At 36.1% G+C, this 24,865-nt stretch overlaps 1 protein-coding gene across 1 annotated transcript in view; it reads right to left on the bottom strand.

The window, feature by feature from the left end:
• The window catches only part of LOC111045859 (serine-rich adhesin for platelets), a gene marked incomplete in the record, with an annotated part of 174,238 nt that extends 150,417 nt beyond the window's left edge, over window positions 1-23,821 (bottom strand). Inside the window, 5 exon segments of the mRNA XM_039441103.1 lie at window positions 1,590-1,746; window positions 4,859-5,037; window positions 6,905-7,083; window positions 10,876-11,088; window positions 23,638-23,821. Of these exon segments, the coding sequence (XP_039297037.1) occupies window positions 1,590-1,746; window positions 4,859-5,037; window positions 6,905-7,083; window positions 10,876-11,088; window positions 23,638-23,793 (884 nt within the window).
• Between the last annotated feature and the right edge of the window lie 1,044 nt (window positions 23,822-24,865).

Raw genomic sequence — 24,865 nt, 5'->3', positions numbered from 1 at the left:
CATAAGGGGGTGACTTAGGGGTTGTAACTCGAATATTTTAAATGTAACCACCCTTTGTGTGGTACATCATTTTTTATGCCTTCTCAAAACAAGAAAGATGACATCAATAAAAATGTTCTATGATATTTTTATCCAGAATGGCGGCTGATTAAAGTTCTAGTTTTTAAAGAAATGAGGGGTTGTAATTCAAATATTTCGAACGTGAACACCCATTGTGTGATAACATCATTTTCAAGGCCTTCTCAAAACAAGAAAGATGCCATCAATGAAAATGTACTATGACTATTTTATTCAAAATGGCGGCTGATTAAAATTGATCAATTATTTATCAAAAAACTAAAACTTTGATCAGCCGCCATTTTGGATAAAAGTATCATAGAACATTTTTATCGATGTCATCTTCCTTGTTTTGAGAAGGCATTTAAAATTATGTAATCACACAATCGGTGTTACACATTTAAAATATTCGAGTTACAACCCCTAAGTCACCCCTTATGAAGTGCTGAAATTCAGTTGTACGTCAAAAGGCAGAGTATTTGACCAATAAATTATCCTGAGAGTTATAGTATTATAATATCTACAACAGTCTCCAATTTATTAAAGGGTTCCCATACCACAGAATAGATACAGAATGGAAACTTGTAATCAATCGCCTATCTAACCAATGCTTTTTATATGACCCCAATACTAAACACGTCACATGACCTTGGGAAGTTCCAATCCTGGTCTTCTGATTGGCTCGTGGCAGTGAACGAGATCAATTGATCCGGATCATTGAAGTGATCCGAACCTACCATCAATACTATTACAATGCGGCGCTTCCTAACAAGATGGCGGATTTTGGCGTCAGGGTATAGCCAAGTTTCCTTACTGTATGTATACTGTGCCCATACATATCACTCACTCTGTATATTATTTGAATCTTTGAATTTACATTGAGAATAGAATCATTTGAGTTTATAATCTAGTGTAATGCCAAGAAGCTTAGCACTTTTTGCACTCTGACTGATCTGTCTCAAAACAAGCACTAGCTTCAGGGTCTTGGTTGTATTTAAAAATAGACGGTTTGCCCTAAACCAGGCTTCTGCCTCGCCCTGACATCTGGACATCTTCTGTTCAAGAGCACTGAGATACACATCAGCAGTAACTAATGATGAATTATCAGCATAGCATACCACCTTGGATCGAATGCTAAACCCAATATCGTGCATCATAACTAGAAAAAGTAGAGGCCCAAGAATGGACCCCTGAGGAACGCCATGTGGTACAGCAATTGGCTTGGAAAAATCTGAGTTCACACATACTGTCTGGATACGACCCTGTAAATAAGATTCTAATTGTTTAAGAATCACTCCCGTGTTTCGGATGGACACGTTAAGCCGTCGGTCCCGGCTGCCTAAAAAGCAGTCGTTAGGTCATGTCAGAGGCCCTGAAATTGATCAGCTGCGACCTGAAAATTCTGACACCAGACCTGAGCCAGCCAGGTCACTCGATATTATTATTATTATTATTATTATTGTTTAAGAACATTTTTTTGGATGATGATGAGGAGGAGGAGGAGGAGGAGGAGTATATGGAGGCCTACTGACCTGACAGATCGTCCACTAGTAGTAGTAGTATCGTTATCGGAATCCTGGTCCGTGCCTCCGTGTCTTCCGAACCGTGATCTCAGCCGTGACCGTGCAGACGTCCGTGAACTGTCCGCGTCGTATCCGGTGTCTCCATAATCCCCTCCATAATCGCCTCCTGGCATCAGACATCGCAAAAATCAATAAAACCCTTCTTAAATAAAGATCAAATTGACTAGTGATTCACTAATCAGATATATAATGGATTCACTTTTTTTTAACATCTTTATTGCCCATAAAAACAAATACAAAATAAAAAAAAAACTTACAAAAGAAATATTCTAGATTATAATATTATGCTATTTTACAAATAAATTAAAATTACATGGCACCACCCAGCAAGGGCAAAACCCTGACCGCTGAGTGAGAGTATCAGCTGTTTAGACAATATAAAAATTTATTTACTAATAATCAAAGCTACAAAAAATCGAAGTTAACGATAAATTACTAGTAATTATAATATTTGACTGATGTCGAAGAAAAATTTTTGTATCACCCACTTATTTATCTGTTCCATCCTCTGTCTACCCCTATTAGAAAGAGATTCTGACAATGCATTTGGCATGATATTTATTATTTTTGAACTAAGATACCCCAATTGTCTTCGCACTATTATCAAATCTGAATATTTAATATTATAAATGTTATGAGATGTAACTCTCAGTTATACATAGAAACGTTATTATTCACTGTAAATTCATCCTTCCTCATCCATGCATATATAGAAGTTTCTTTATATAAATTTGACGTACTGTCATCACTTTAAATTCGGCAAATGTTTCACTACTAGAAAACCTTTGGCTTATTAAGAATTGCTTTTATTATCATATTTTGAAATTTAAAAATTTTATTCATGAAAACATCATACGCTCCTCCCCATACCACTAACCCATATTGCAGCACCGATTGAACATAGGCAAAGTAAAGGACCCTAAGTAATTTGATGTCTAATATTTTACGGACTTTATAAAAGATAAAGGAAATAAATTTTAAGCGTTTACAAATATATTCTATATGAGGCTCCCACTTAAGGTTACAATCAACCATGATGCCCAGATACCTATATAAAGAGTGTCCTTGGTAACACTAATGCTGAACTCACACTTAGGCGACTCAGGTGGAGAAGAGACTGGACTCTAGTGGAGAGCATGTGTTTCCAAATGGTGACACTCAGACCAGTCGATTCTAGTCTCCGCGACGTCACCATTCCAAAACACATGCTCTCCACTAGAGTCCAGTCTCTTCTCCACCTGAATCGCCTAAGTGTCAGTTGAGCCTCAGGTAACAGAGGAATTTGCAACAATAATGTCCAGTAAATTCTCTTATATCGACCTTGGTTTTCGAGATATATAGATTTATCAGTATCTTTTAAAAAACGTTGATAATTAGAAAGAGATCAGGTAAACTCCAGTTCCAAGGATATGGTTGGAAAGAGAAAAACGTTTCTTATATGTTTCATTTATATTCCTTTGTTCAACGTTTTGAACTTTCTATGAGCGTTGAAACTGTTGAATCTGGTTTTGAACTCGACCAATGTACTTTATTTAACTTATCAGAATCAGATTTTAGGCCTCTAGTTTTCTAGCTATTGACATTTTCCAAAAATTTGGAAAATTCGATTTATCTCAAAAACTGAGGTCGATGTAACAAAGTTTTACAGAACATTTTTAGTTGCAAATTTCATTTAGAATCCATGGTATTCGACTGTTACATCTCTCGTGAGACAGTAGCATGTTTTTCTTTTTAACTCTCCCATATCTTGGTAAAGGTTTTGTAGAGAGTTAGTGGGGAGGATATTTTGAATATTCATTCTGAAGAATGGACAATGATATGTCCAAAGCTCCGCCAATTTATGTAGATGCATTACATATTATCTATAGTTATTACAAATGCTTTTTCCTCCACCTACTGTCTAAAGTACTTACTTACTCCCTGAAACATAATACTAAAGTGTCACTTTTTCGCTCTAGGTAGTAAAAAACAGAAAAACTCCCTAGGGAGTAAAGTGACTCCATTTAAATAACATGGGAAGCATCTCTATTTTAAAAACTTACATGGTAATAGGTTAGAAGGTCTAAGCTCAGATGAGAAAGCGTAATAGAGGTGTCTGTCATTGAGTCAACTGAATTCAATACCACAACCAGAAATTTGATCAACTCATGAAATATTGTTTGCATGATTATATTCTTATATTAGTAGACGATAAATTTATACAATTTTTAAATATTTTATTCTATTCAAAATACCAGCCAAACATATTTTTGATCTGCATTCTGCAATTCAAATCTGAACCGCGTGATCTGGAGTCAGCCATTTTTGGTAGCCCAGCTGATATAATTGTTACACTTGGCCGATAGATAGCGCAATCAGCAGTGCCTATCAGACGACCGTTTTTTAGGTTTTAGATTTTAGGTTATGTTTCAGGAAACATTGTCACCAATACGTAAGTTATTAGAATGATTTAATTTGCAGTTTCTATAAAAAAATGTAGATGAGGAAAAAATGTTGTGTACATCACGAGCGAAAAATACTTTTTCTCCCTCAGGAAAATTGTTGCCCTCGGCTTCGCCTCGGGCTTCAAACTTTTTCCCTCAGGGAGAAAAAGTCGTACTTTTCACTCTAGATATACAAATAACTATTTCATATCATATACAGTTCAATAATTATTTTCTTAGTCTATATTATGTAAATTCATCTATAATGTTGCTGTATTGTAAGCTATTGTATATAAGTGTATAAGCCAGTATATATTGTAATCCACATAAATAAAGTACTCAATCAATCAATATCTACCTCCTCTTCTTTCTCATAACATCTTGTTCTGGGATATAAGTGAGAAAAAAGATCTTCAACTTTACTCATATCTGAAGAATAAATCGATTCATTCTTCTTCTCCTCCTCCTCATCCTCCTCTAATATATCTCTTATCTACCTCCTCAATAATTATCCAATCATATGATATCTCTATCTAATAATTTATGTAATTTTGCTATCGAAAACTAATTAGAAACACAAATTCACCTCTGCCATATCTTCCTCTTCCTCCTCTTCAACCTCCACCCTTATCTCATCTCTCTCACTCTATCTCTCACACACACATTTTCTCTCTCTTACTTTCTCCCTCACCATTGAGAAAAAATTATCGAGTTTTTCCGATTATATTGAGAATTTCTCAACTACCCTATCTAATAATAATAAATTTAGAATATATCAGAAACACACAATTCTACCTCGGCCATATCTTCCTCCTCCTCCTTCTCCGTACCGCTCTCCACCACCTCCTCCTCCTCCGGTCCCTCCTCTCTGAGCATAGCGTTCACCGAACTTGCGGCCTCCCAGGGGTGACACCGTGCCGGGTTCCACCCCCTCGTAACAACCTCTCTCCTCCTGTTGACGGTATTGGGCTAATCTGCAGCACAAAAGGCGACAGAATTAAGACATAGAAAAGGAGGAGGAGTAGGAGAAGAAGAAGGAGAAGGTGAAGGATATGGAGAAAGGATGTAGAGGAGTAGGAGGAAAAGAAAGAAAATAGCTATTTATGTATTAAGAGCATAATGCACGACTTTATCGCTTGTGCAAAAAAGTTTTGCAAGAGCGATAAAGAAGCATTAAACGCGAATTAAATACAACATTTTTTCTACAACTGCCCAATCCTGTTATATTACTTATATCGGCGGAGTTACAATTACCGACATTTTAGGTTAAGATCTGACTTTTTGGCGAGCTGCTTACAATCAGCTGATTAGGAAGTGTAAAGAAACTCTTCTGCGCATGTGCGAATGATTTGGGAGCGTAAAGTAAATCTACTGCGCATGCGCGGATGGTTAGCGAGCGAAAAAGTAGATTCTCCTCGGAAATGAGCTGTTTTACGAGGAGAATTGAGTGTGTAAATTCTTTCTTTACGTGCAGTTGTAGAAAAAATGTATTGTATGATACTGAGCTAGTCTGCAACAAGTGGAAGAAGAAGGTGATGGAGAAGCAGAGTAGGAGGAGGAGGGGGTGGAGGGGAAGGAGGAGGAGGAGGAGTAGGACAAGAAGAAGGAGAGGGAAAAGAGGGAGGAGGAGGAGAAGAAGAAGAAGAAGAAGAAGAAGAAGAAGAAGAAGAAGAAGAAGAAGAAGTAGGAGAGAAGAGATATATTCTTTTAATGTATGTAATCAGGGCTACAAATTTCTATCTGTAAAAATAGCATTATAGAAATAAATAGAATAGAATATTTATTTCGTCAAAATACAAGACACATAAGACAATTAATGTAAATTATTGACCGAGCGTAGTGAGGTCTAAGATTCAAGTCGACGGTTTTGCATTTCTCTTTATGTTTATATGTTTACATTTTTGTTTATATTTGTGTTTCGCATTTACAGCGAAAATCAGCAATAGATTCTCATGAAATTTGACAGGTATCTTCCTTTTTGAATCTCGCATCGACTTTTACAAACGGCTTTTTAAATTTTGCATTATTCAAGTATAATACAAAAGGAAAAGGAGTCTCCTTTGAACGCCAGCATTACCGTAAAAATCAGACTTTTGAATTATTCATCATAAATCAGATGTCTAGTGGACTATAACCCGTTCAAAAACATAGATCACTTAAGCTGGGTTTACACCAAAGTTACTAACAAAACATTAATAACTTAATCCTTATAGATTCTATTAGATTGAACAGAACTTGACAAAAACATATGTTCACCATGTGTATGATAAGTTATGTTCAATGTAATAGAATCTATAAGGATTGAGTTATTAATATTTTGTTAATAACTTTGGTATAAACGTAGCTTTATAATACATCATCATAAACTTGATAGACTTTAGATCACTTCTGTGAGTGATATGATGTAAAATTAGTTTGTGTACACCATTTTTTTTAATAAATATAACCGTTTAAAATTGGGTTATTCTTTTTGCAACACCCGGTATTCTGCTAGATAATAGCATAGAGAAGCAATAGCGTAAGTAGATATCCCATGGTATAGAGCGTTTATGTCGCAACTTTTACTTTTATCTCAAGCCGATTATTGTCGATTTTTACTGTGTTGTTGGGGTAAGAGTGTATGAATGGCACAATATGAGAGACTACCAGCGTCACACAGCTTTATGGGAAAGAACTACGTGTACTATCGGCTCGAGATAACAGTAAAAGTTGCGACATAAACGCCCCATACCATGGGAAATCTACTTATGCTATTGTTTCTCTATGATAGTAGTTACCATAGGATTACCCTATACTATGGGATTTCTACTTATGCTATTGTTTCTCTATGATAGTAGTTACCTGTGGTCACTCTTGGACCGCATGAGCCCAGGTCCAGGTGGTTGTAGCATGTTGTTGGAGGGATTGGTAGTTCCACCCATGTTGACAAATGGCTGATGAGGCATATTGATGGACAGCTCCCCGTAGCCCGCCAGGTGCATCACTAGTTGGTTTGGGTCGTGCGCCATCACAAAACGTACCTGAAACAGGAAAGGAAGGTGTCAGATCGTCTAGGTATCAGTTTGTTAAGTAGTTAGTCTTTGAGTCACTTATTTCCACCATTTCTTGAGGTACTGAAACAAAATGGGTGATGATGCATCACGAAACAGAAAGGGAGTGTCTCAGTTCGTCAAGTTATCAGTTGGTCATGTTCTCAGTTCACCAATTTGTCAGTCCATCAGGCACCTATTTTGACCATTTCTTGATGTACTGAAACAAATGGGTAACGATCCATCACGAAATGGATATGAAAACAGAAAAGGGAGGGTATCAGATCGTCAAGGTATAAGTTGGTCAAGATTTCAGTTCATATTTATATCAGTTTGTCAAGATATCATTTGATCTCAGATAACCTGCAAAGTGCATCACTAGTTGGTTAGGGTCGTTGGTCATCACAAAACGCACCTGCAAATCAGAGAGAAGGGTGTCAGTTTGTCTAGGTCTCAGTTTGTCAGATTCAAGTACATAAATCTCCTTCTCAGATTGTCAAGATCTCAATTCATAAATATCTGAGTTTGTCAAGCTCTCAGTTGATCTCAGATAACCCAAGTGCATCACTAGTTGGTTTGGATCGTGTGCCATCACAGAACGCACATAAAACAGAAAGGGAGAGTGTCAGATTGTCAAGTCTCAGTTGGACAAGAGGTCAGTCCATCGAGATCTCAGTTTGTCAAGTTACCAGCTCTTCAATTACCTATTTTGCCGTTTCTTGATGTACTGAAGCGAATGGATAATGATCTGCCACGAAACAGATATAAAAACAAAAAGGGATATAGGGATAAGTTCATAAATATCTCAGTTTGTCAAGATCTCAGATAACCTGCCAAGTGCATCACTAGTTGGTTTGGGCACAGAATTAATAATAGGAGTTAATAATAAATAAAAATTAAAGGAGTTTTCTCTGGTTTGGGTCGTGGGCCACATCACAAAACGCACTTGAAAAAAGAAAGGGAGGTCTTAGTTCGTCTATGTCTCTGTTGATCAAGTGGTCAGTTTGTCAAGATTTTAGTTCATATCTATCTCATTATCCAGACAGTAATAGCAGCTCCAATCCTTCTCTACGGCAGTGAATCGTGGGTGACAACAAAATCACTTGAGAGTAGAGTGAAGACAGTCGAGTTAAGATTTCCTCGCAGATCCAAGGGGTGTGATAGAAGAGACATATCAGGAATGAGGATATTAGAAGTGAGTTAGCCTTCCGGCAGTCACGCTGTTGTAAAGAGTACAACAGTGTCAGTTTTTTGTTGCACAAAACTATTGAATGGGGTGATGTCAGTGAATGAGTCACCTATGCATTCCAAAACTTTCCCCCATCACTCCACTGAGTTGCAGTATCAACCGAGCAATGGTTCAGTCTTTAGGTGCCATTTAGTCGCACTGTGCATAAGATAGGGAATGACTGTATACGGGGACTGTAAACGAACCAACAACACAGAATTGATGGCTTTGCTTGGTGTACCTTATTGGGCTACGAAATGGTAATCATCCAAATGTTCATAGGCGTAAAATAATCAAAGAAGATGGAAATAGTTATTTGTGCAACTAGTGCGCAAAGTGACAGTTTGCTGCACCGAAAGAAACGTTTACGCCCGAGCCGTAGGCGAGGGCGGAATGACTTCTTGAGTGCAGCAGACGAACTTTGTACACGTATTTCACATTAAACTTTTCCTACAGTTACCACTGAATATGAGAAGTGGTTGATTAAATGATTATGGGTAAAATGATGGCTGAAATCCATCAAATGTTTGTGTGTGTGATGCTGTTATTAATAACAACCTTAATTCATTTAAAAATTAATAATCCAATTGAAGTTGAAAATTCTCATTTTTATTCATTCAAGAATCAGAAAAAATACAGATAGAACAAAAAAATCACATTCAACATACACACCAGCAGCTTGTTGGCTGAACCGAGCTGCAAAATGGCTGAACACAACAAGATGGCTGAACCGACAAGCGCGCGACCTAGCGGGAAGAATCGTACCTAAGTTTGTTTCATCCAGCTAAAAATATTACTGAAACACGATTCAGAAATTTAGACTTTTGCTCAAATTACTGAGAAAAATGCTCAATGTAAACTGAGAAATATTTATAAAAATAACATAGACAACAGAGAATATTTATTGTAGTATTGTTATGTTTTTTTATTATTTCTATTTATATGAATATCGAACGGTAATCATTCAACCTCAAAATTCGAATTTTATAATGTATATCTGCTACTTTTCTCATTTCTTGCAGTTGAAATAATAATATTATTATGATAATTATTATCAATAGAAAGAACTATTATTTATTATTAAATGATGAGAATTCGTAAATGATGATTATTTAATTATGATTTAGATGAACATTATTCTTGTTTTGGATTTCTAGATTGGGATTTTATCATAAATGTAGGGTAGCCATTGAAATGATTCTCATCTAAATCTAACCACAGTCATTGTTACCAACTCAATTTTTGTTTTCGTGCACTAATTCTCCATTTAACCCACCAACTGTTTTGTGTTGCCATGTTGCAAATCTGGAGTGCAGAAAAGATTTTTCCCGCACTAGAGCGGAAAAGTGAATCTTTGCGTTCTGTAATCAGTGCAGGAATCGTCACTTTTCAAGGTAACTGTAGGAAAAAGTTATTATAGAATTAATTGAAATGTTTTGACAGTAAACAGAGTACATAACACTTGGAAAATTGGATGTTGTAAAAAGTACAACACGCGACTGCTCATGTGATTGAGTAGGGCGCGACTACCGGAGGGTTAATTATCTTCAGTCTGAATGAGAGAGTGGCGTAGTATCGGCATAAATGGGAGTAGCATGTCAAAAGAATGCCTGCTGAGAGGTTTCCTTATAAAAATATTCAATTATCAGCCCGTAGGCAAGAGAGATATTGGCAGACCACGCAGAAGATTGCAATAATATTAATTTCATATTGACCATAGAATAGGATATTCAAATGTAATATAATCGAACATAAAAAATCGTAAATAGCAGCTGAATGTGAGTCGGAACAGGCTACAGCCTAATCCTTGATTGTAAGAAAAAGAAGAAATATCTCAGTTCATTATAATATCTCGGTTTGTCAAGTTCTCAGATATCCTGCCACGTGCTTCACTAGTTGGTTTGGATCATGAGCCATTACAAAACGCACCTGGAAACAGGTACTGTAAATAACAATACCACTATAAATAAGATGGGCTACCATGCAATTTTATAGACCTTGGTTTCCGAGCTCGGGATTCAGCTAAGTCCTAGACTCTAAACAGCTGGAGTCAGAAAATTTGTTTTCCAAAACGGCAGCTTTTATGACAGTAGTTGTAGTTTTTTATTTTCTAATAATTTCTTTAATTGGAAACGTTTTCCCTTGACGAAATTAGACATTCCTAAATAATTAAAAATAGCTGAAACTTCACACTATTTTCTCTTTATTTTATTTTGTGTTGAATTTTCTAGTTTTTCGAAATTTAATTCAAACGTGACTATGACAATGACTGCGACTAGGCCCCGTTTTGGAAAGCCAATTTTCTGACTCCAGCTGTTTAAAGTCTAGGACTTGGCGAAATCCCGAGCTCGGCAACCGGCCCATAGTCTTCAATTAAATCAAATGTATAGATCGTTCAACTAGTAAATTGTAGGTAGTAATCAAAATACACAATCGGGCGGAGTCCTGCAAAGGCGAGCGGAGCGAGCCTTTGCATAGCTGCTTGGAATATAGATGATTTTCTACTATACTATAATACTATTTATACTAATAATGTAGTGTACTAGTATAATTACCCTCCGGTTGTAGTCAGTAGTAGTATCGCACTCAAAGTTTCGGATGAAGTCGACCGTCTTGAGGAAAATCTCCTTGGCGTCCATGAGCTCCTGGTCGTCCCACTCGACGAGGACGCCGTCGCTCTGCATGTGCTTGTCGGCCAGGTCACAGTTGGCCCCGATGTTGGAGATCTCCTGCTCCAGGTTCTGTTTTAGTGTGTCCAGGTTGCGCAGCTGCAAGTCAGAGGAAGCGGTGTGAATTGTTTTTTTTTTAAATAAAAAACTGTGTTAGATAGTGGAATGGAATAGAGAAGATTGTTTGCAATTTCTTGAGAGAAGAGTTGAGAGAAGTGGTGAGAAAGAAGGAGGATGAGGAAGAAGAAGAAGAAGAAAAAGGAGGAGGAGGAGAAGAAGAAGAAGGAGGAGGAGAAGAAGGAGAAAAAGAAGAAGAAGAAGAAGAAGAAGAAGAAGAAGGAGAAGATGAAGAAGCTGATCTATCCAATGAATTACACAAAGTATGAGAAATTATCAATCAGAATTGAGTTTGAATGCAATTTGAATTGGAATAATTGACCGAGCAAAGTGAGGTCTAAGATTCAAGTCGACGGTTTGGCATTTATCTTAATGTTTAAATGTTTGAATGTTTATATGTTGCGCATTTACGGCGAAACGCGGTAATAGATTTTCATAAAATTTGACAGGTATGTTCCTTTTTAAATTGCGCGTCGACGTATATACAAGGTTTTTGGAAATTTTGCATTTCAAGGATTATATAAAAGGAAAAAGGAACCTCCTTCATACGTCAATATTAGAGTGAAAAATCAGACTATAGAATATTATTCATCATAAATCAGCTGGCGAGTTGACTATAATCGCATGCTATGACGCATGCGATTCAATATCTCAATGTAACTTGGTAAAAAATTAGCATCTGTATAGACTATAAATTGCATGCCTCATTGCATGCCTCATTGAATGCAATTTTTATGCACTATTAAAATAGGATGCAAAGAACTTATAACAGCTCGTCTGGGCGCCTAGATGTCTTCTGGTTCTCTCGCGCTAAATTCCGGGAAAGCGTTATAATTATGATAATTAAAATCTTTTGTAAGCATGATCTGATCAAATAAATAGTTGGTATATCAGTGTGGATGTGCTTATGGTTTGGGACGTCGTTATAACTGCGCGAGGTCTACTGTTCACAGAACTACTAGTTAATTATTGTATTGATCTACATAAATTGGGGATTTTGCAACAAAGAATTTTTTGATTTCGGAAAGAATATAGAATGATATGATATAAATGATGTCATTAAAAATGGCAGCTGTTGTTTTAGGAGTACGTTTGAGTTTCTTTTCGCGTTTTAAAATTTTCAATTATTAATAAGTATTTTCAGTTATTAGTGATGATTTAGTGAAGTATTATTATTTAATTTGGTTTTCAACTTTCCTAAATTCTAAATTCTAGTTTATAAATATTTTGGACTCAAAATTGGACAAAAAACGTGTAGTGTAAACATAACCTATTTTTGGACAATTTCTATCTAAATTTGGGAAAGGAACAGTTTTGGGCTTTAAGCCTGTTGTTCCTCTCCCAATCATTCATAGTTGAGAATGATTGTATCTATTAATGTATAAATAAATAAATAAATAACGCCGGGGAAAGAGAGAGTCAGATAGAGGAGTTAACGATGTGGTGGGGGGCGAGAGAGAAAGTGATAGAGATGAGAGTCATATGAAGAGAGATTGATATCCATTGAAGGTTGAATATAGATTAGAATAAAAAAGTTTATAAAAATGATAGTTATAAAAACAGCTTCGTATTTTTTTGATAATGATAAAATTCAACAATGAATTCCATTGGGGATCCTAATTCCATTTTTATTTATTCTTTATTCTTAATAATATTGATCCATACAATAAGAGTACATCAAAGGTAACCTTGTGCTATTCCTCTCCCGAATTTGGGAAAGGTTACACATAGAACTATAAAAGACATAGACAAACATTTTGAAGCGATAGAGAAGTAGTTTTTCTAATTCGAATATGATCCCCAATGAAATCTGCTGTCAAATTATCCTTGTAAAAGAAATATTGAGCTATTTCCATAATTGTCACCAACCCATATACGGATTTGGATAACATGTACACACATACATATAACCTAAAACAGGGATATATATCGATACAGAACCAACAACACTCAAATAAATATAGATATAATTTTGCATACAGACAGGCATGAAACAAATTTATTCATTAGCGCGTTGATAAATTATTCAGTCGCTTAAAACTCATTAGGACTGAAGCGACAGGGCGCCGTTTCACTTCAATTTGTCAGAATTAATTGAATGTGTAGTTTTGATGTTATCACATGAGGAATACTGACACATGGAAAGCCGAGAATCGCCCGATATAACAAATTGCACGATTAATGTATGAATTGAAATTTAATTCGAATTCGCTCATTAACAGAGCGCGTGTATTTTGATCTCTGTTTTTATGGAATTGGCGAGCGGAGAGGGGCTGGAAGGAGGTAGAGAAAGGGTGGAAAGGGGTAAAAAAGGGTTGAAAATGGAGATTACAACGTAGAGGAGGGAGGAAATTGAGGAAAAGGAAGAGATGGGGTGAAAAAGAGAGATAATGTGGCGTGTGTATTTTGATATGTTTTTCTGGAATTAGTGAGCGAAGAGAGGCTGAAAGGGGGTAGAAAAAGGGAGGAAAGGGGTGGGAAAGGGTGGAAAATGAAGATTATATTGTAGAGAAGGGATGAAATTGAGGGAAAAAAGAGATGAGGTGAAAAAGAGAGATAATATAGGTTGTGTATTTTGATATGTTTTTCTGGACTAAACAAGCGAAGAGGGACTGAAAGGGGGTAGAATAGGGGTGAAAAGATTGGAGAAGGGAGATCATATTGTAGAGAAGAGAGAAAATGGATGAAAAAGAGAGATAATATGTTGCTAATTATCATCTGTGTTATATGACACAGTTGGGGATTTAATTGTAATAAATCAGGATATAGTAATTAATTTATTGTTGGGTGGAAGATTAGTGTTTGGGAGGAGGAGGATGAGGAGGAGAAGGAAAAGGAGGTGGAGAAATGGGGAGGAAGTGGCGAAAGAGAAGACGACTGTATCAGCTACCGTCTATAGAAGGCATTGGAAAGATTGAGGTTCGGCAACGTTGTTCTCCTATCTTTCTCCACTATCATTATAACGTGCACCTCACTGTATCAATGAAATAAATGAATTGAGATTGTTCACAACATTACTTTGAAGAAGGTTGATTCAGCTGAATTCAATTGTCATTATCAACTGTGGCCTTCTAAACTGAGGCCGGGCTGCACAAAAGCCGGTTAAGTTTTAACCGTGATCAATTTTACAAGAGCCAGTCAGATAAGGGTTTTCTGATGAGACAGCTTTGCTGATTGGTTCTCGTGGAATTTATAACGGTTAAAATTTAACCAGCTGAGAATTCGATCATCGAGAATCAGGATATATTATCATAGAGAAACAATAGCATAAGTAGATATCCCATGGTATAGGGCGTTTATGTCGCAACTTTTACTGTTATCTCAAGCCGATTACTGTAGATTTTACTGTTTGGATCGTGTAAGAGTGTATGAACGGCACAATATTGATTGAGTACTTTATTTATGTAGATTACAATATATACTGGCTTATACACTTATATACAATAGCTTACAATACAGCAAAGTTATAGATGAATTTACATAATATAGACTAAGAAAATAACTATTGAACTGTATATGATATGAAAAAGCAATTTCTAATATAATAACTATAGATAATAATATATTGTTATGCATGTACATAAATTGGCGGAGCTTTGGACATATCAATGTCCATTCTTTGGGAAGAATATTAAAAATATCCTCCCCACTAACTCTCTACCAAATATGAGATACTACAAGCGTCATAAAGCTTCACGGGAAAGAACTACGTGGACTATCGGCTTGGGATAACAGTAAAAGTTGCGACATGAACGCCCTATACCATGGGATATCTACTTTTGCTATTGTTTCTCTATGATATTATTCAGTGGGGAAGGAGCCATACGATAGGAAGTTGACTGACCATTGAAGGTTGAGCTCTGCCATTGGCCGAGACAAGACACGCCCACAGTGGGAGGATCACTATATCTACACACTATTCAACAACAGCAAAAAAACACTTTTGTGAGGTCCACGTTATAATGGCAGTATTTGATTAACATTGGTGTTGCTATCCTTGTCTATCATTTGACAAAGCAGATAGCGAATGTATCAAATCATAGTGTTGTGTATCAAGTTGAGATGATACTGTATCATATTGTGTTGGAACTGTATCATGATTTGGTTGTTCTTGTTCTATAGTGAGGTCCACGTTATAATGGCAGTATTTGATTAACATTGGTGTTCCTAAACTTGTCTATCATTCCACAAAGCAGATAGCGAATGTATCAAATCATAGTGTTGTGTATCAAGTTCAGATGAAACTGTATCATATTGTGTTGATACTGTATCATGTTGTGGTTGTTCTTGTTCTATAGTGAGGTCCACGTTATAATGGCAGTATTTGATGACATTGGTGTTGCTATCCTTGTCTATCATTCCACAAAGCAGAGAGCGGATGTATCAAATCATAGTGTTGTGTATCAAGTTCAGATGAAACTGTATCATATTGTGTTGATACTGTATGATGTTGTGGTTGTTCTTGTTCTATAGTGAGGTCCACGTTATAATGGCAGTATTTGATTAACATTGGTGTTGCTAAACTTGTCTATCATTCCACAAAGCAGATAGCGAATGTATCAAATCATAGTGTTGTGTATCAAGTTCAGATGAAACTGTATCATATTGTGTTGATACTGTATCATGTTGTGGTTGTTCTTGTTCTATAGTGAGGTCCACGTTATAATGGCAGTATTTGATGACATTGGTGTTGCTATCCTTGTCTATCATTCCACAAAGCAGATAGCGGATGTATCAAATCATAGTGTTGTGTATCAAGTTCAGATGAAACTGTATCATATTGTGTTGATACTGTATCATGTTGTGGTTGTTCTTGTTCTATAGTGAGGTCCACGTTATAATGGCGGTATTTGATTAACATTGGTGTTGCTATCCTTGTCTATCATTCGACAAAGCAGATAGCGAATGTATCAAATCATAGTGTTGTGTATCAAGTTGAGATGATACTGTATCATATTGTGTTGGAACTGTATCATGTTGTGGTTGTTCTTGTTCTATAGTGAGGACCACGTTATAATGGCAGTATTTAATGACATTGGTGTTGCTATCCTTGTCTATCATTCCACAAAGCAGATAGCGAATGTATCAAATCATAGTGTTGTGTATCAAGTTGAGATGATACTGTATCATATTGTGTTGGAACTGTATCATGTTGTGGTTGTTCTTGTTCTATAGTGAGGTCCACGTTATAATGGCAGTATTTGATGACATTGGTGTTGCTATCCTTGTCTATCATTCCACAAAGCAGATAGCGGATGTATCAAATCATAGTGTTGTGTATCAAATTGAGATGATACTGTATCATGTTGTGCTTGTTCTTGTTCTATAGTGAGGACCACGTTATAATGGCAGTATTTAATGACATTGGTGTTGCTATCCTTGTCTATCATTCCACAAAGCAGATAGCGAATGTATCAAATCATAGTGTTGTGTATCAAGTTGAGATGATACTGTATCATATTGTGTTGGAACTGTATCATGTTGTGGTTGTTCTTGTTCTATAGTGAGGTCCTCGTTATAATGGCAGTATTTGATGACATTGGTGTTGCTATCCTTGTCTATCATTCGACAAAGCAGATAGCGAATGTATCAAATCATAGTGTTGTGTATCAAGTTGAGATGATACTGTATCATATTGTGTTGAACTGTATCATGTTGTGGTTGTTCTTGTTCTATAGTGAGGTCCACGTTATAATGGCAGTATTTGATTAACATTGGTGTTGCTATCCTTGTCTATCATTCCACAAAGCAGATAGCGAATGTATCAAATCATAGTGTTGTGTATCAAATTGAGATGATACTGTATCATGTTATGCTTGTTCTTGTTCTATAGTGAGGACCACGTTATAATGGCAGTATTTAATGACATTGGTGTTGCTATCCTTGTCTATCATTCCACAAAGCAGATAGCGAATGTATCAAATCATAGTGTTGTGTATCAAGTTGAGATGATACTGTATCATATTGTGTTGAACTGTATCATGTTGTGTTGTTCTTGTTCTATAGTGAGGTCCTCGTTATAATGGCAGTATTTGATGACATTGGTGTTGCTATCCTTGTCTATCATTCGACAAAGCAGATAGCGAATGTATCAAATCATAGTGTTGTGTATCAAGTTGAGATGATACTGTATCATATTGTGTTGGAACTGTATCATGTTGTGGTTGTTCTTGTTCTATAGTGAGGTCCTCGTTATAATGGCAGTGTTTGATTAACATTGGTGTTGCTATCATTCCACAAAGCAGATAGCCAATGTATCCAATCATAGTGTTGTGTATCAAGTTGAGATGATACTGTATCATATTGTGTTGGAACTGTATCATGATTTGGTTGTTCTTGTTCTATAGTGAGGTCCACGTTATAATGGCAGTATTTGATTAACATTGGTGTTGCTATCCTTGTCTATCATTCCACAAAGCAGATAGCGAATGTATCAATCATAGTGTGTGTATCAAGTTGAGATGATACTGTATCATGTTGTGGTTGTTCTTGTTCTATAGTGAGGTCCTCGTTATAATGGCAGTATTTGATGACATTGGTGTTGCTATCCTTGTCTATCATTCGACAAAGCAGATAGCGAATGTATCAAATCATAGTGTTGTGTATCAAGTTGAGATGATAATGTATCATATTGTGTTGGAACTGTATCATGATTTGGTTGTTCTTGTTCTATAGTGAGGTCCTCGTTATAATGGCAGTGTTTGATTAACATTGGTGTTGCTATCATTCCACAAAGCAGATAGCCAATGTATCCAATCATAGTGTTGTGTATCAAGTTGAGATGATACTGTATCATATTGTGTTGGAACTGTATCATGATTTGGTTGTTCTTGTTCTATAGTGAGGTCCACGTTATAATGGCAGTATTTGATTAACATTGGTGTTGCTATCCTTGTCTATCATTCCACAAAGCAGATAGCGAATGTATCAAATCATAGTGTTGTGTATCAAGTTGAGATGATACTGTATCATGTTGTGGTTGTTCTTGTTCTATAGTGAGGTCCACGTTATAATGGCAGTATTTGATGACATTGGTGTTGCTATCCTTGTCTATCATTCGACAAAGCAGATAGCGAATGTATCAAATCATAGTGTTGTGTATCAAGTTGAGATGATACTGTATCATGTTGTGGTTGCTCTTGTTCTAAAGTGAGGTCCACGTTATAATGGCAGTATTTGATGACATTGGTGTTGCTATCCTTGTCTATCATTCCACAAAGCAGATAGCGGATGTATCAAATCATAGTGTTGTGTATCAAGTTGAGATGATACTGTATCATATTGTGTTTGTTCTTGTTCTTTAGTGAGGTCCACATTATAATGGCAGTATTTGATTAACATTGGTGTTGCTATCATTGTCTATCATTTGACAAAGCAGATAGCGAATGTATCAAATCATAGTATTGTGCATCAAGTTGAGATGATACTGTATCATATTGTGTTGATACTGTATCATGTTGTGGTTGTTCTTGTTCTATAGTGAGGTCCACGTTATAATGGCTGTGTTTGATTAACATTGGTGTTACTATCCTTGTCTATCATTCCACAAAGCAGATAGCGAATGTATCAAATCATAGTGTTGTGTATCAAGTTGAGATGATACTGTATCATGTTGTGGTTGTTCTTGTTCTATAGTGAGGTCCACATTATAATGGCAGTATTTGATGACATTGGTGTGCTATCCTTGTATCATTCGACAAAGCAGATAGCGAATGTATCAAATCATAGTGTTGTGTATCAAGTTGAGATGATACTGTATCATGTTGTGGTTGTTCTTGTTCTATAGTGAGGTCCACATTATAATGGCAGTATTTGATTAACATTGGTGTTGCATCCTTGTCTATCATTCCACAAAGCAGATAGCGGATGTATCAAATCATAGGTTGGTATCAAGTGAGGATGATACTGTATCATGTTGTGGTTGTTCTTGTTCTATAGTGAGGTCCAAGTTATAATGGCAGTATTTGATGACATTGGTGTTGCTATCCTTCTTCATCATTAGACAAGGAGGATGAGGAGGAGAAGTAGGAGGAGAAGGAGGTAGAGGAGGAGGAGAAGTACTAGGTAACATTGAAACACACCCGATAAGCTCTCGGGTCAATTGGAGCATTTGAATGAATGCAGACCTCTGATGATTAATTGAATTCTAGCCAGGTGAGATAAGCCTATGAAAGCCCTCATTGTGAATAACATATTATATGGCCACATATAGCTCAGAATATGTAATATCTATTCATGAATATATGATTACATCATACATAAATACATCCATAAATAAATATATACTTGAATACATTGGTTCAGTTTAAACTACCCCCCTATAAACCTGTATAGTTTAATCATCATAAAAGCATATATAGGCTATAACAATATAAAGATATCACATCCAAGGTTCACATTATAATGGCAGTGGAGAAAGATAGCAGAACAATGTTGTCGAAGGAGTGGCCGTAGTCGAGTGGATCAGATGCTGGCTTCATGATTCAGAGGCCCGGGTTCAAATCCCGGCCCAGCCAAGATATTTATCTCGGGCCACTCCCGTGTTTCAGATGGACACGTTAATTTGTCGGTCCCGGCTGCCTAAAAAGCAGTCGTTAGGCCATGTCAGAGGCCCTGAGATTGATCAGTTGCGACCTGAAAACTCTGACACCAGACCTGAGCCAGCCAGGTCACTTGATACTATTATTATTATAACGTTGTCGAACCTATGATTGTAGACATTGGTTCTCTTGAAATAAATCACGGTTAAAATTTAACAAGTTCTTGTGCAACCGGGCTTGAATAAGGTTGAATAAGTGATGAATTGAGTTATAGTGGAGTCCACGTTATAATGGCAGTGGAGAAAGATAGCAGAACGTTGTCGAACCTCTGTCTTGTCAATGCCTTCTATAGACGGTAGCTGATACAGGGTTATTGATGTAATATCAACTGTTCATTCTTCTTTTAAAAAATCAATCATATTCTATTAAGCAAGAAATTATAGTTATCAATTTTTGAATAATGATTTTCATGATTGAGATCAAATATTTTGTGTATTGATCATATCTCTTTATTGTAAAAAATCAATGTGGGAACAGTGCGGAGGTGGTAGAGGATAGCGCTATCTGCTTTGTGGAATGATAGACAAGGATAGCAAAACCAATGTTAATCAGGTGCTGACTTCATAACGTGGACCTCACTATAGAACAAGAACAACCGAAACATGATACAGTATCATCTCAACTTGATGCACTGCAATTTGATACATTCGCTATCTGCTTTTTGGAATGGTAGACAATGATAGCAACACCGATGTTAATCAAATACTGCCATTATAACGTGGACCTCACTATAGAACAAGAACAACCAAAACATGATACGGTATCAACACAATATGATACAGTATCATCTCAACTTGATACACTACGATTTGATATATTCGCTATCTGCTTTGTGGAATGATAGACAAGGATAGCAACACCAATGTCAATCAAATACTGCCATTATAACGTGGACCTCACTATAGAACAAGAACAACCAAATCATGATACAGTATCAACACAATATGATACAGTATCATCTCAACTTGATACACAACACTACGATTTGATACATTCGCTATCTGCTTTGTGGAATGGTAGACAATGATAGCAACACTGATGTTGATGAAATATTGCCATTATAACGTGGACCTCACTATAGAACAAGAACAACCAAATCATGATACAGTTCCAACAAAATATGATACAGTATCATCTCAACTTGATACACAACACTGATTTCATACATTCACTATCTGCTTTGTGGAATGATAGACAAGGATAGCAACACCAATGTTAATCAAATACTGCCATTATAACGTGGACCTCACTATAGAACAAGAACAACCAAAACATGATACAGTATCATCACAATATGATACAGTATCATCTCAACTTGATACACTACTATTTGATACATCTGCTATCTGCTTTGTCAAATGGTAGACAATGATAGCAACACTGATGTTGATGAAATACTGCCATTATAACGTGGACCTCACTCTATGACAAGAACAATATATTCAATTAGCAGTAGTTAATCACAGATCAATTACGCACTATAATCCATTGAGTGCAATGATGAATCAAGTCATCAGTGCAATCCTTGTAAATAATTAATTCATTTTGAAAGCTTTCCTAGTTTAGTTGAGTATACTCTTTCTGCTGACTGTAATACTTATACTTCATTTATTAATTCATTCACATCATCCATTCATTCATGATATTCACGCATGGAGTGTTCTAGAATATTCACTTCCGATTATGCTTCATCCAGAGTAGTATAGTATTACGAATGTCCATTGGACCTAGTAATTAATTTATCATTCTATAGTGAGGTCCACGTTATAATGGCAGTATTTGATTGACATTGGTGTGCTATACTGTCTATCATTCACAAAGCAGATAGCGAATGTATCGAATCATAGTGTTGTGTATCAAGCTGAGATGATACTATATCATATTGTGTGATACGTATCATGTTGTGGTTGTTCTTGTTCTATAGTGAGGTCCACGTTATAATGACAGTATTTCATTAACATTGGTATTGCTATCCTTGTCTATCATTCCACAAAGCAGATAGCAAATGTATCAAATCGTAGTGTATCAAGTTGAGATGATACTGTATCATATTGTGTTGTTACTGTATCATGTTGTGGTTGTTCTTGTTCTATAGTGAGGTCCACGTTATAATGGCAGTATTTGATTGACATTGGTGTTGCTATACTTGTCTATCATTCCACAAAGCAGATAGCGAATGTATCGAATCATAGTGTTGTGTATCAAGCTGAGATGATACTATATCATATTGTGTTGATACTGTATCATGTTGTGGTTGTTCTTGTTCTATAGTGAGGTCCACGTTATAATGACAGTATTTCATTAACATTGGTATTGCTATCCTTGTCTATCATTCCACAAAGCAGATAGCAAATGTATCAAATCGTAGTGTATCAAGTTGAGATGATACTGTATCATATTGTGTGATACGTATCATGTTGTGGTGTTCTTGTTCTATAGTGAGGTCCACGTTATAATGGCAGTATTGATGACATGGTGTTGCTATACTTGTCTATCATTCCACAAGCAGATAGCGAATGTATCGAATCATAGTGTTGTGTATCAAGCTGAGATGATACTGTATCATATTGTGTTGATACTGTATCATGTTGTGGTTGTTCTTGTTCTATAGTGAGGTCCACGTTATAATGACAGTATTTCATTAACATTGGTATTGCTATCGTTGTCTATCATTCCACAAAGCAGATAGCGAATGTATCGAATCATAGTGTTGTGTATCAAGCTGAGATGATACTATATCATATTGTGTTGATACTGTATCATCTTGTTGTTGTTCTTGTTCTATAGTGAGGTCCACGTTATAATGGCAGTGTTTGATTAGCATTGGTGTTGCTATACTTGTCTATCATTCCACAAAGCAGATAGCGAATGTATCGAATCATAGTGTTGTGTATCAAGCTGAGATGATACTATATCATATTGTGTTGATACTGTATCATCTTGTTGTTGTTCTTGTTCTATAGTGAGGTCCACGTTATAATGGCAGTGTTTGATTAGCAATGGTATTGCTATCCTTGTCTATCATTCCACAAAGCAGATAGCGAATGTATCAAACCATATTGTTCTGTATCAAGTTGAGATGATACTGTATCATATTGTGTTGATACTGTATCATGTTGTGGTTGTTCTTGTTCTATAGTGAGATCCACGTTATAATGGCAGTGTTTGATTAGCAATGGTGTTGCTATCCTTGTTTATCATTCCTCATAGCAGATAGCGAATGTATCAAATCATAGTGTTCTGTATCAAGTTGAGATGATACTGTATCATACTCTGTTGATACTGTATCATGTTGTGGTTGTTCTTGTTCTATAGTGAGGTCCACGTTATAATGGCAGTGTTTGATTAGCAATGGTGTTGCTATCCTTGTCTATCATTCAACAAAGGGGATAGCACTATCTATTCATCGCTTTGCTCTGTTGACAAATCGTCTTTCAACAATGTAGAATTGATAATCAATTAACAAAATATTTCATCTTGATTATTAGAATTCATAATGAAAAAATTGAGAAATATAATATCTTGCTTAATGAAATATGATTGATTATTTTTAACGAGAATGAACAGTTAATATTACATCAATAAACCTGTATCAGCTACCGTCTATAGAAGGCATTGACAAGACAGAGGTTCGACAACGTTCTGCTATCTTTCTCCACTGCCATTATAAGGTGCACCTCACTATAACTCAATTCATAACTTATTCAACCTACTTAACTTATAACTTATCCAACTCCCAGGCCCGGTTGCACAACAGCTTGTTAAATTTTACCCGTGATCAATTTCACGAGAACCAATCAGAGGTGACTCTTCAGAAACCCCTTCTCTGATTGTTTTTCATGGAATTAATCGTGGTTGAAATTCAACTGGCTGTTGTGGAACCAGCACATAATTCATTCAACTCATAATTCATACTTCAATTTTAACTCACCTCAGTTGAGAGGTATCTATCCACCTCACCCCTCAAATACTCAGTTCGGTCTTTGAGGGCCTTGGTGAGGCGTCTGTAGATCTCGTCCACCTCCTCAGAGACTGAGGAACAGTTAGTTTGTAGAGCCAACATGTTTTTCTCCACAACCCCCAACATGTCTTGCAGTCTATGGAGGGCTCTTCGCACCTGAAAAATCATTTTTTCGCCAAAATTACATAGTTACAAAACATGAATGATACATACAAAATGCATAATAAAAATGTAAATATAATAGATCTAAATGATTTGGCACAGCCATCAAAGTTAAACTTGTGCGTTAGCTGTGAGTTCATAAAGCAAACAGTACCACAGAATATACAGAATGGAAACTTGTAATCAATCGCCTATCTAACCAATGCTTTTTACATGACGCCAATACTAAACACGTCACGTGACCTTGGAAGTTCCAATCCTGGTCTTCTGATTGGCTCGTAGCAAGAACGAGATCAATTGATCCGGATCATTAAAGTGATCCGAACGTACCATCAATACTATTACAATGCGGCGCTTCCTAACAAGATTGCGGATTTTAGCGTCAGGGTATAGCCAAGTTTCCATACTGTATGTATACTGTGACAGTACGAAGTAGCGTATAGCAATACTGAAAAATGGAAAAAATATATACCTTTATAATAAATATTAAAGTGATGCTTCTTATAAATAATACAATGATAAGAATTGAATGATTTCGTGTTAAAACCAATATACAGGTGATAACCAAAAACAGTCATACAGCCTACATTTAAATCTTCTAAATGCAAACTAATGAAGAAGAATACAATAAAAAGTGAAATTCCCAGTTGTGAGCACATCCCAGTGCTTAATCAATTTTCATAAATATACAAAAGATAGAAAGACATTCAAAACTCAAAAGAATCATGAATAGATTTATTAACATTCAGGCATTGTAAAATATATATTCTGCTCAACCCATACATTATTTTCTTGATAAGTGCTTTAGTATTTTGAATTAATTAGTTTTATCGGAATTTTGTTTGAAAATATATTGCAAAGATAGGTCAATTGGTGTCGACAAACTACTAGTTTTATTAAGTTGATATTGAAATTATTTAATGCTAATGAACGAGTTTGGTACGGTATATTTCTAATTTCTAGATTACTTCTATTTTTATCTAAGTGCAAAACAATCTAGTCACAACATCTGTCTTAGTGTGGGAACGCTTAATTC

The sequence above is a fragment of the Nilaparvata lugens genome, chromosome 14, assembly GCF_014356525.2.
Source record: "Nilaparvata lugens isolate BPH chromosome 14, ASM1435652v1, whole genome shotgun sequence".
Lineage (NCBI taxonomy): Eukaryota > Metazoa > Arthropoda > Insecta > Hemiptera > Delphacidae > Nilaparvata > Nilaparvata lugens.
This window is presented reverse-complemented; position numbering and strand designations above follow the sequence as displayed.